Source organism: Callorhinchus milii, unplaced genomic scaffold (assembly GCF_018977255.1).
Source record: "Callorhinchus milii isolate IMCB2004 unplaced genomic scaffold, IMCB_Cmil_1.0 Scaffold5, whole genome shotgun sequence".
In the NCBI taxonomy this organism is placed as follows: domain Eukaryota; kingdom Metazoa; phylum Chordata; class Chondrichthyes; order Chimaeriformes; family Callorhinchidae; genus Callorhinchus; species Callorhinchus milii.
In genome coordinates, this window is record NW_024704746.1 from 62,128,807 (window position 1) to 62,141,868 (window position 13,062).

At 43.1% G+C, this 13,062-nt stretch overlaps 2 protein-coding genes across 4 annotated transcripts in view; one reads left to right on the forward strand and one right to left on the reverse strand.

Annotated features, from left to right (window-relative positions):
• phtf1 (putative homeodomain transcription factor 1) overlaps window positions 1-612 on the reverse strand; it is a 57,025-nt gene extending 56,413 nt beyond the window's left edge. For all 3 annotated transcript variants that reach the window (XM_007890908.2, XM_007890907.2, XM_042335078.1), the window contains exon 1: window positions 524-612. The gene's annotated coding sequence lies outside the window, so the exon portion shown is untranslated. The remainder of the gene's footprint in view (window positions 1-523) is intronic.
• Window positions 613-7,441: 6,829 nt separating this feature from the next.
• Window positions 7,442-8,276, forward strand: tmem60 (transmembrane protein 60). The gene has a single exon (XM_007890906.2). It carries the CDS (start codon window positions 7,836-7,838, stop codon window positions 8,235-8,237), a length of 402 nt encoding a protein of 133 aa, XP_007889097.1. The 5' UTR covers window positions 7,442-7,835; the 3' UTR covers window positions 8,238-8,276.
• Window positions 8,277-13,062: the final 4,786 nt, after the last annotated feature.

Here is a 13,062-nt window from a genome sequence, read left to right on the forward strand (position 1 = left end):
GAGGGGGAGTGTGTGAGGGGGAGTGTGTGGGGGGGGGGAGTGTGTGAGGGGAGTGTGTGGGGGAGTGTGTGGGGGGGGAGTGTTGGGGGGGAGTGTGAGTGGGGGGAGTGTGTGTGAGGGGGGAGTGGGAGCAGCTGGAAATCTGATGTTTCCAATCTGAAAGGGGGATTTAAAATCAGCCATTAATACACAGAGAGAGAGAGGGGAGAGAGAGAGAGAGAGAGAGGGACAACTGAAAGGCTATTAAACAAGAAGGGGGTTATTTTAATGTATTTCCGCGCCCCCCCCCCCCGTCCCCCTCCCCCCCCCTCCCTCCCTCCCCCCCCCCCCCCCCCCCCCCTCCCCCCCCCTCCCCTGTCCCCCACTCCCCCCTCCCTCCCTCTCCCCCCCCCACCCGCCGGCCGCATCCATTTGTAACGCGCTCTGAGCAGCATCGCCACCATTGCCCGGGGCTGCCTTTGCTTGTGCTCCCGCGCTCCCCGCCTTCTCCATCCTCCTCCTCGGGAGGGAAGCTCTCACTTACCCGCGGCTCTCACATCTCCGCGCTGTGTGTGTGTGTGTGTGTGTCCGTCCGGTCTGTCGCTCCTCACCGCCCGTCCCCGCGCGCGCGCACACACACACACACACCTGCCTCACTGCTGCTGCTGCTGTTGTTGTTGTTGTCGCTGCCCTTCCTCCCGCTCAGCTCAGCCCCGCCCCCTCCCTCCCCCCCCCGCACCACCACCACCACCACCACCGCGCGCGAGAGCAAACCGTTAATAACCGTCACGCTCGCGACTCTACCGTAACGCCCCGACTATGGCGGACTGTACCGTAACGCCCCAAGTAGAGGGGCATCGACCGTAAACTTCCCACTCACCGACCCACCGACCCCCAAACCCCACCCCCACGTCAGACGGACAGAAGCCGTTCCCGTCGTATCCACACACCACACCCCCCCCCCCCGAGTGCTCCGTGGACCCGGACCCCCCCACCCCCTCCCACCCGAGTGCTCCGTGGACCCGGACCCCCCCCACCCCTCCCCCCCCCCCGAGACCACCGCAGAGGGTTGGGTTGAGTCCGATTCCCGTCACTCCCTCACTCACCGAACACTGCAGCCCGGAGCCATCTTAGCTCTCAGGTACCGCCGCCGCCACCACCACCACCACCACAACAACAACATGTAAATATACATATAATATAATATATATATATATATTGTGAAAATGTTCCGAAGTTTTGAGGCGTAATAATAATAATACTAATCCTTGCGTTTGGTACAGCGCCTCATCATCACCTCTTCGAGAGCGTCTGAAAGCGCTTCACCGGGATACACCGTGAACCCTGCAGCGCAGGGGGGGGGGTGGGGTGGGGGCGTTATATAGCATTTATATATATATATATATATATATATAGCTATAGCACATGCAAGGATTATTATTATTGTAAAGTGAATTGACTATACTTTGTGGGCGAAACGTGGCAAGTCGATTGCACACGGCAGCGTTCCACAAACAGTCATGGATTAATAATAATAATAATAAATAATAATCCGTGCATTTGAAATAGCGCTTTTCACGTCTTCCAGACGTCCCAAAGCGCTTCACAGAATATACTGTAAAGTGAATTGACTGTATATTTGTTAAGTGACCGAATTATTTTTATTTGTTTCAAAAAACATTTTGAAGGGGTTATTACCCCCGGAAAAGCAATCGGCCGATGGACCAACAACCGGGTTCCTACTCGCTGCTAGCTAAACAACAACAACAACAACTTACATTTATATAGCGTCCTTCACGCAGGGTAGTGTCCCTGAGCACTTAAAACAGAATCGTGTGGAGTAAGGAAACTTGCCCAACATTTCACCCTGTCCGGGAATCGGACCCAGGTCCTCTCGCTTGCGAGGCAAGTGGTCTAACTTCTTCGCTTATAGGGCTCCATAGTGGCTAAAGGCACGATAATATAATACATAGCACGATAATACCTCCTCCAAGCAAAGTAAATGTATTATATAAAAAAAACTGTGTTGGAAAAATACCACCTTTCGAATAATAACACAAATTAAGTAAGTTAAATAATACAAAGAGCTCTGTTACCAAAATCCACACTACTAAAATGCAATAAATAAAGTGACAGCAGTCCATGCAGCACCTTTCAACTTTAAAAGAAATACCTCTCTGTGTTTTAGTACATCACAATAATAACATTCCTAACTCTATATAACATCGAGAAAAACACCAGAGAACCTGAAAAACAATTTCTAGTGCAAATTCAGTGTTTATTACCATAGAGTAAATTCACCTTGTAAAAACCAAGCCCACCGTTGAAAAAAAATTACACCTATATTTTTAATTATAAGGCATTTGGTGCCATCTATGGCCATCAGGGAAACTACAAGTGGAGAAAATATTCCTGCACAGGATTCTTCTCACAAGTCACAGTTGGACGGCATCAGCCGTCAGAATGTGTAAATTCTATGCAGAATATGAACTGGTTTCAGAGTCCGTGCAAATCGTGGATGAAAATCGAAAAGGACTCACATTTCCGAATGGTAAATTTAAATGTAGGAATTGATACATTTTTGCAAGAGGTAAACAGGAGCAGGAGGCCATTCAGCCCATCGAGTCTGTTCCATGGTTGGACTCTGTTCTCGTGAGGAGTGTCTGAGGCAGCTGTGGCTTTGTACAAGATCACAGAATATTGTGAGGCAGAAAGGCAAACCCACCTACGTTGCACTCACTGATTTCAGTTAGGTTTTCAACCCAGTGTCTCATGAAGTACTCAAGATGATGTGCTTGGCAATAATATGTCGGAATTGAGTCAAACCTCTGTGACAATCTTGGTAGTCCACTTCTTTAGTTAGGCAGGTCCACAAGTCTCCAAGGTACCGTTGATGACAGACCAGACAGCCTGGTTCATCAGTAAGAATGGGAAGGTAAACTTCCGAGTCTGGGGACAGAGATTTTTCGACTCACCTCAACTCTGTATAGTCATATTTACCTTCTGTTAATCCTCAAATCTTTTAAATCCATGAGACTGGTGTTTAATGGGTTTATGTGGTTCCTGGAAAGAGTATATTTCAAATGTAAGGATTATTATTATTATTATTTGGTGGACAGTCTGTTCAGTCCTTCCATGGTTTACGTTCTTTAGGGAACCATCATTATTTTAATCTCTTTCAGATGAGTGCTCACAAAAGCATTCTGTAAAATAAATAATGCATATTTTAATACAAAATGATATGTGGAAAATATCCTTAACATATAACAGAAATGTAATCAATTATATTTTATAAAGTGCTTCAAAACATTTATTTAATGCGAACAGCATGGGGGCAAATTCTCCAGCACCTCGGGACGTCCTACCGATTGAAAGGCGTTGATCTGTATTTGTAAATAAAGGCAAGTTATTTTTATGTAGTCTTGGGAATTGATCTAAACAAATCCTCTGTGAAAGAAAAACAATCGTTAATGTTTTACGACTAACTGAAATAAAACCAACAAGACCATAGACGAAGCAGTCAATGACACTTTTATTAGTTATTAAAGTAGAAACATCACATCATCAAACTGTGTAAAATATTTCAAAGTTATTGCATTTGTAGCATTTGAAGTGCAACAACAGATTTGGTTTGAGTGATGTCAGGATTTTGGATTTATAGATAAAGAAAATGTTCGGGGTCCACAAATCAATTGTGTTTATATAAGTAAACCCAAGTTATAATAGGTCAACTTGATGTAACTTCCAGCAAAGGTGGGGGGGGCACTGGAGGAGTTTTGTCTGATTGTAATTCAGAGGAGAGGCCTGAAATTTCTCATAATCTTAACCTTACAAATTGTTAAAACTAAGTTAGCTTTTTCCTGGTTCGATTCCTATCTCACCGTCTCCACTTTGTTGCCTCTAATGGTTTCTCCTCCAGCCCCCACACTGTCACGTCTGGCGTCCCCCAGGGCTCTGTCCTTGGCCCTCTCCTCTTTAATATCTATATGCCCCCCCTTTGGTGACATCATCCGCAGACATGGGGTCAACTTCCATACGTATGCGGATGACAACCATATGTGGTTGTTGTTGCTGCACGGTCCTGTATTGTCTGATCACTGTTGGCCATAGGCCGACGTGATTAAACTGATCATCAGATGGGTGAGAAAGTGCTGAAATGCACTGATCAACCTGAAGTAAAGAACCATGATATAAAGACATCTGAGCTACACCTTGACAGTTCAGGTTGGCGTCAGAGTGAGTACATCATTCACTCCTCCAGGAGGGCAGATCTCCCACTTGAAGTACTGAGATTCAAACCACTCAAGCATCCAAGATTCAAGTAACAACAGAAAAAGAAGAAAGAACAGATATCAACGATACAAGCATATAATTTGCAAGAGATTCAATGTCCGCTATTATCAATGTTCCCGAAACAAGAGAACAAAAGCACTAAGTCACTGCACTTTACAGTATATATCCTGTGAAGCACTTTCCTTTCTGTTGTGAAATGTGCCATTTAATGTAAAGATGATGATGATTATTATTGTAACGGGATTCTACTGTCTGAGTTAAAGTCTGCTGTTGCTCACTGTCAAGACTGAATCATGAATATTAGCTACTTGGGTGAAATACAAACAGCTGAAAAGCCATATCCAATGGAAAGAAAAGAATAAAATGTCATATTTATATTACGTTCAAAAGCCTCAAAACATTTAATTTCAAGTAATAACTGTTAAATGTAGTTCTTTTATGCCAAAGGTAGTGCCTATTCGCACCGACAAGGTCCCCACATTGGTGAATGACCAATTAATCTGGAGGATTGTTGCCCAGGACAATAAGAGAAATTGCCTTCACTTTTCAAGCAGTAGCAGCGGATCTTAACATCCACGTTTCTACAACAACAAGATTGCATTTAAAGAGCGCCTTTCAGGACGTCTCAAGGCGCTGGACAGTTGGGTCGGGACCCGAGCAGGGGGGAAATGGTGAGAGGAGGGAAGGGAGGGAGCGAGGAGGGGGTAGAGTCGAGAGGGGAGGTGAAGGCACGGTTGAAGAGAAAGACCGGCCTTGAAGGAGGAAAGGGAGGAGGCGGCGAAGGCACTGGGGGATAGAGTTCCAGAGCCTCGGGGCTGAGAGGCTGAAAGCCCGGCCACCGATGGTAGGTCGGTTGGGGGGGGGATGTGGAGCAGACCGGAGCCAGAGGAATGGAAGGTATGGGCAGGTAAGTAGGGGGATAGATAGTAGGTCGGAGAGGTAGGAGGGAGCAAGGCCATGAATGGCCTTGTAGATGAGGATGAGGATCTTGAATCCTCTGGGGGATGGGGGATACAGTTTAATTGAAAGAAGGCACCTTCAACAAAGGGTCGCTTACCCCAGTACTTCACAGTCCATTAGCCTAGACCAAGGGTGGTCCAACTGGTGGCCCGCGGGCCGCATCCGGCCCAGGAGATGATTCCATCCGGCCTGGGGACCACTTCCAAATTCATTGTCTGACGAGCAAATACAGGGGAGTTCCTGTATTACACTAAGACATGTAATGGTCTTTTACCTGTCAAGGAAATGTAGACAGTATTAAAGAATAATTTAATTATGCACAATTTTCATACAATCCACTCTAATTCTGTTGTATTCTTAAAATGATTTTAAATTATTATATATTCAGTATTTATTTATTTTGCCGCTTTGTTCATTTTGCAATTATGGATTAATTAGTTTTGGTTTTGTTGAGCGTTCTGTTTGGATATCTTGTTTTTGATTTTAATACATAAAAATGAACTTGATGCATATATTTTTCCATTTGAAATTATCATTATTTTGTTTGCTGTTAGAACTTTTAATTATGTGCATTTTAATTCACTTGATTATTTCTTTCACTTTCACTGTTTACTCTATATTTAATAATTATTCTTGCATATATATGTATACATTTACCTTTATAATTTGTTTGCATTTTCCATTGCTTATTTAAGGATTGCATTGTAACTAAAATATAGTGAAATAAAGTAATACGCTTACACAATTTTTAACATAGGATTTCTATTCGATTCTTACAGGTTATGTTTCTGGAAAGAAACACAAAAATATTGCTTATGCGGTCCACGGATATTTCTCAAATGAGGCATCCGGCCCTCAGCAAACCAAAAGGTTGGACCTTTGTGCCCAGCCTATGAACTGAAAGTTCCTGACTTCATGGCTGTTTGTGGGACATTGCTGTGTGCAAATCGTCTCCGGCATTTGCTTACAAATACACAGTCACTACATTTCACATTAAAATCCTGTGAAGAGCTTTGAGACGTCTGGATGACATGGTAAGAAGCACTATCAAATTGCAAGGATTATTATAAAACGGTCTGAACCAATCCCTTCCCCTCTAATTCTCCATCCATGAGAACTAAAACTACTCAATAAAAACAATAGAAACCAGACCGAAGGAAAGGAAAGCATATGGTACATTTGGTGTATATTTATGTTGCCCCTTTGTTAGTTTCAAATTAGAGAGACTATTTAACAATAAAAAAATAATAATTTGGTCACTTCAATCCACGACTGTTTGTGGGACACTGTCGTGCGCAATCGGCTGCCCCGTTTCCCCCCACAAAACACCCAGTCACTACACTTCACAGTGTGTTCTGTGAAGCGCTTTGTGGCGTCTCAGCGATGTGATAAGGTGCCATATCAAACGCAAGGATTATCATTACTCATTAGTCTTATCATCAATTCGCTCCAGAAGGTTTTTTTTTCTGTTTTTTAAAAAAAATTTGGTTCCCCGTCCAAGAGAAAGAAAAAGTAATCAGTAAAATAAAAAGACGACGAAACAATAGAAAACAACTCAAACCAAGAACAAAAAACAAAAAACAAGAAAAAAAACAAGAAAGGAAAGAACAAGCGATGGGGGTGGATGGAGAGAGAGGGAGGGAGAGAGAGAGAAAGAAGATGCCTTCATAAGGGAGAGGAAACAATTTGGAGAAGAAAAAAAAAACGAGTGGAGGAAACTGCAATTGATGGACGCCCCCTTTTCCCCCCCCCCCCACCGGAAATACGCTCCACACGCGCAGCATGACTCACAATGCATGTCGCAAACAGGGAGCTGCTATAGGTCAGTGACAGCCGAGCGCACCAATCAGCTCGGGGCGAGGGCGGGGCTTGCCGGCTGGGTCAGCACAACGTCGGGGTTCAATGTGACCAAAGGAAGAGGAGGTGGAAGGCAGGAAGGCAGCAGCCGGGCCCGGGGTGATGGCTTCTGGTGAGGAGGACATTGTGTTGCATTGACTTGACTCGCGACTTTTTTGCACTGGTGGAACCAAACTTATAAAACTCATGGTGCAGCCCAGTGAGGGAGGTGGGCAGCAAACCCCAGGCTCTGCCTCTGCCTCTGCCAGCAACCCCCAGCTCCTGTCCTCTCAGCCATAAAGGAGACACACACACACATACATACACACATCACATACATCAGCCCACATTACATAAACACACACCACACACATACACACACACATGCAAATGCTTGGAGGAGGAGGAAGAGAAAGAGAGGAACTATCGTTGATTCCCACCGTTTGCACCAGAGCGGAAGGAAATGCAGTCAACCCGGCAAATGGAAAAGAAATCTTAAACGCAGAAGAGGAGCCCCGCATTGGAGTCGTTTTCTTCTGAAGAAAATATATAAAACGAGGCGGTCTTTCGGTGTCTTTGTGTCTGGGGGTTCGTGTGTTTTATTATCAACTGCTATCATTGCTTTGCAACCGTATTTGGGTGCTGGAGAGACTCGGCACATCTTCAGAGGAAGAGGGAAAAAAAAGTGAAGGAAGAAGCCAAGGAAAGGAACCCTGGGGAGCAGAGCACTCACCCACCCACCCACCAGCCCGTTGGCCGGTGTTTAGATGAGAATGTCATTGGCGCAGAGGGTTTTAATGACCTGGCTCTTCACCCTGCTCTTCCTCATCGTGCTGGTGCTGAAGCTGGACGACAAGGCACACTGGAACTGGTTCCTCATCTTCATCCCGCTCTGGATCTTCGACGCCATCCTGCTGTTCATGCTGATCGTCAAGATCGCAAGGAAATGCAAGTCCGCCTACGACAGGAGCGGTGGCAAGCTGAAGAGGAAAGTCTGGTACCTGTGTGCCATGCTGCTCAAGCTGGGCTTCCTGGTGGCTCTATGCGCCAGGCTGGAGCACATCACAGACACCAAGCTCACTTTTGTCTTCATCCCCCTCTGGATGTTACTGATTGGAGCCATGGTGGACATAGGATGCAATACTTTCCCACGGGACCAGACGGATTAAAAAAATAATAATTTGTTCACTCAGTCCACAACTGTTTATGGGACACTGCTGTGTGCAATTGGCAGCCGCGTTTCGCCCACAAAATATACGGTCAATTCTGTGAAGCGCTTTGAGATGGCTCAACAATGTGATAAGGCGCTATAACAAATGTAAGGATTATTATTATTATTTTTGTTAGTGGTTCGGTGGACCGGACTGATTGAAGTTGGATGGTGGGTGACCGTGCTTTTGCCGTCTCTGCGCCTAGAGCCAGTTCACTGGACGCGTGTGTATGTGACGAGGAAGGTTGTGGGAAAAGTAGCCAGTTTTTTTGAGAGGGAGAGAGGATGGCATCCTCCCCCACCCCTGGCGTAAAGTGATGCAAAATTTGTTTATATAAATGTGGAAAGTTATATTGTTTTCTTTAAAAAAGCTATACCTAAATAAATGTGTAAATTGACCAATGTTTCTGAGGTTAAAGTTGATTACTGGCAGATTTTTTTTTACCTAAAGTTCTACAGTGTGTAGTATCTGATGCAGATTTTTTTTTTGTGTTTAGGAGCAAATGTGTGATATTCCTGTGTGCAAATTATACAATCACGACACTTAACTCCTTGAGATGTTCTCCTGACAGGACACATACTATAACAGAAGTGAGGATTATTATGAGAACTGCAAGTATATTATCAACTGAGCCATTAATAATTTGATATAGCATCTCTCATTGTCGGCTGACTTAAACCATTTCAAAAAGGATTTGCTAATGAAGTGTAGTGAGTGTATTTATAGGTGAATGCAATAGAGTACAAAATTACATTTGTAAAGCGCCTTTCACGTCAGGAGGACGATCCAAGGTGCTGGACGGTGAGGGATTTGGACCCGAGCTGGGCGTCGGGAGTGAGGAGGGTGGAAGGCAGGGAGGGTTGCTGAAGGGGCGGTCGAAGAGGGTTTTGTGACGCGTCTTGAAGGAGGCAAGGGAGGAGGTGAAGAAGGGAATATGGGATGGAGTTCTATAGAGTGGGGGCAGAAAGGTTGAATCCCGATCGCGGATGATGGGGCGGGCCGGGCGGGGGACGTGGAGCAGGCCAGAGCCTACTGCGCGGAGGGAGTGGACAGCAGGTATGGGGTCAGCAGGTCGCAGAGGAAGGACCAAGGCCGTGGAAGGCCTTGAAGGTGAGGATTTTGAACTCTCTGGGGGATGGGAGCCAGTGGAGCTGGGCGAGGATGGGGGGCTGATGAGCTCAGTGCGGGAGAGGACACGAGCTGCAGACAGCAATATCCTGCAAACAGCCATTAAGTAAATAACCAATTTTATCTGGGGGATTATTGGCCAGATTATAAAGAGAGATTCCTTTCTCTTTTCAAACAGTGTCACTGGGATCTTTAACATGCAGATCTGGCGTCTGAACAGACAGATGATTTAATGTCTTATTTTGAAGGATAGCTTCCTCCTAACAATGTGGGTCTGCCCCAGCACTGCATTGGATGTCAGCCTGGACCATACTAGTTCAAAGGCCTAAATCCAGAACCTCCTGAGTCAGAGGTTAGATTGCGACCAACAGTGGCAGACTGACACGCAACCATATCCCATATATGTTAGCATCTTGAGCAGAGGATGGACAAAAGTTGAAGAGATTTTAAAAATAACGTTTGTTCAATTCCCTCTGAACAAATATACTTTTGGCCTCAACCACTGCTCTAAGTTGGCAACATTACATCCTAACAAATTAATGTGAATTTAAAAAAAATCTAAGCTCTTCCTTTATTTTCGGTAATTACCTTAAATCTGTCCTCCAGTTACCAATTCATCAATACATGGAACTAATGTCTTCCTGTTTCTATTATCAAAATCCTTCAAATTTCCAAAACCTCCACCAGGTCTTTTTTTTTAATCCCCTTCTTGGGAACACAGCACCAGCTACACAAGTGAAAATCTCTCATCTCTGACATTAACCTAATGAATCTCCTCTGTACCTTATGTTCTTACCTTCAAGGTCTTGACAATCTTCCCATTGTGGGTGCCTCAAACTGGATATAAAATCCATTTGTGGCTTGACTAACGATTTACACCGACCGCTTTAATATTACCCCTTTGGAATATTTTATTCCCCCTTTTATAAAGCCTAGGATTTCATTAGCTTTTTTATTACAGCTTTGTCCTCTCGTTTAAGCAGACCAGTTGGGTTTAAACAATAATCATATTTAGTAATAAACAGCAATAGCTTTTAGCAAATCCTCATCTTCAGGCACGACAGCTTGGAGCATTGGCAAAATTGGCCCGGTAGGCGAATTCCAAAGATCTATTGCTCAGTTCATGTGGAGTTGTGCTGCTCATCAAGAAGCTCACAGGTTCTTTCCACTAAGTAAAATGCTCAAATAGGCAATTGTCAGATGACCAACTTGTGATTATCCCCCTAAGGTCTGCTCCTCGGACACTGCTTTTGCTGGTTCAACCCCATTAGTACTTGATGCAATATTTGGATTGCCCAAGTCTTGGCTTTGTCCAAACTACACCTAATAATTTCTCCGGAAATAGGGCAGCAGAATGCATCCCTCTGGGAAGAGAGGGGAATACTATGCACGACTTGGGTTTCCTTACGTTTCAGACACTAAGCGAACAAATCTGACATATTTTCTTCCTCTCACATACATAATTCTCATACAGTTCTAAACACACATTCTCACTCAAAAAATAAAATTCCTCCTTTGCCTATGCCGTGGCACCAAAAATATGTACAGCACTGATACTGCCAGACATTTTTCCATAACTTCTGCTTCTCAGCAAGTCTGTTATTTGTCCACGATCTTTGCAGATCCATTTCTCACTGACAGTGGAATATATTACACAAGTGACATATCCTGCAAAATTGTCACCTCGTTGTGCTTATTGAACAGGGCCTTTTGGAACCATTTATGATTGTCTAGTCCTGCTGTCTGATTTTTGCGCTGCCAGAGGCTAACCCTGAAAAAGTGCAATTTTTAAGTATCAATGTTTTGTCACACAAAAATATATAGTTTACCATCAAAATACCTTTATATATATATGTATATAGCTACTGGAATTTCCACTGCACAGAATTTAGGTTTATCCAATAGGCCGGTGAATAAATGTATTATGTGGTGCGGTACTGAAACAAAAAAGCTAATTTCTGAGTTTAAACTCACTCTTGGGTGTGTGGGGGGCAGAGTAAATTTGGCCAAGGATCCTGTTAATCACACCTAGGGATTGATATCTATTCAAAGTGCAAGTGTGAATCTTTGGACCGGTTTTACAATCAACATGTTAACTGCCCACACGCCTAGATCGGTACAGTCTCGAGTGTGAGTTTTGCTATTTATATTCATATGAAGTGTGGGTCAACAGATATTTTTTCTTGATATGAATTGTGCACTTAAAAGGAGTTTCTCTTGACCTGGTTAATAATCCCCCCCAAATAAAATTAGGAATTCACTTTATGGCTATTTATTAGATATTGTTGTGCACAAATTGGCTATCAGATTTGCCTATAAAGTTAGTTACTACACTTTACAAGTAGATCCTTGAAGTGAAGCAATATTTTTTGAATATATTTCCAACCAGAATAATCCAGTAATGTTGCATTCATTGTACTGTTCAACAAAGTGAAGAAACTCGTCAAGAGTCAAGAGGGTGGGTGGCATTTCTCCCAGTATGGTACATACACTATTTGAGATCAATTTCTATCAGAAGTTTAAAAAGGTTTAGTGTAAGCGCATGGTAGCTGAAGCAACAATACAACACAGGTGGAATATGTTCATTTGATGTTTCTGTAAATATTTTCCATTGATGGGACTATTTTAAATCCATTCAGATAACCTCTAGATATTTAAACAAATGATTTTTTCAAATATTGTGATTTCCTCTCTTTCAATCTATTAGTTAATCTTGAGCTGGCATTTGACAATCATTAATTTGTTCTTATCATAACTGAATCCGCCCAAGTCGCTTCCTGATTTACTTTCTATTGTACTGCTTTCAATAGCTGTTTCCATCATCTCCTCCCCGCTGTATAGGTCTTTTATTAGTTCCATCTATAATAATAATAACTGCTGTGACAATTGGATTCCACGTTTGCCCACAAATATACAGTCAATCCACTTTAAAGTATATTCTGTGAAGCGTTTGGAGACGTCTCAAAGACGTGAAAAGTGCTATATCAAATGCAAGGATTATTCTTATAATACCAGATCCATCTTTCCTTTTTGCAATTTGTTAATTCAAAAGTTTAGTCTTATTGGATTTTGCCTCAAAATAGAGGATTTTAGCTATTGATTTACTCTATTTAATCCTTTCATTACATTTACACACCCCAAGCGCACTGAATATCCCTGACTTTAAATATTAAAACAATCTGCTAATCAACTTTAAATATTATCCACCTCCAAATTTCATTTAAGCAAATCAAATTGTTTTGATATTTTACATTTGGGTCCTTATTTTAAGTACAGATCATCCTTCTGAATAAAACTTTCTTGCATCTAAACAGGATACAAAATTAGTTTCAAATTGGGTTCAAAATAACAATTGTGCAGCAAAGTGCTTTTTCTTTCTAAATGGCCAAATACCAGTGCAAACTATTTAGATACCATTTTTCAGTTCAATTTACCTACAATACGCTTTATATTTTATTCAGTTTCTCACAAAACTAATTTGGCTCCAGATATATCTGGGTGAAACATTAGGCAACATTTCTTACCCTATACGTCTCTGATCACCTAGCAGTAAGTAGGAACCCAGTTGTTAGTCAGTCAATTGGTGGATCGCTTTCTGGGGTAATAATCCCTCCAAAATAATAATGTTGTCACTCAGTGCAATTGGCTGCTGCAT

What these genes read in the sequence shown, in the direction of transcription:
- tmem60 (XM_007890906.2), top strand. Translation starts at nt 7,836, where the DNA reads ATGAGAATGTCATTGGCGCAGAGGGTTTTAATGACCTGGCTCTTCACC.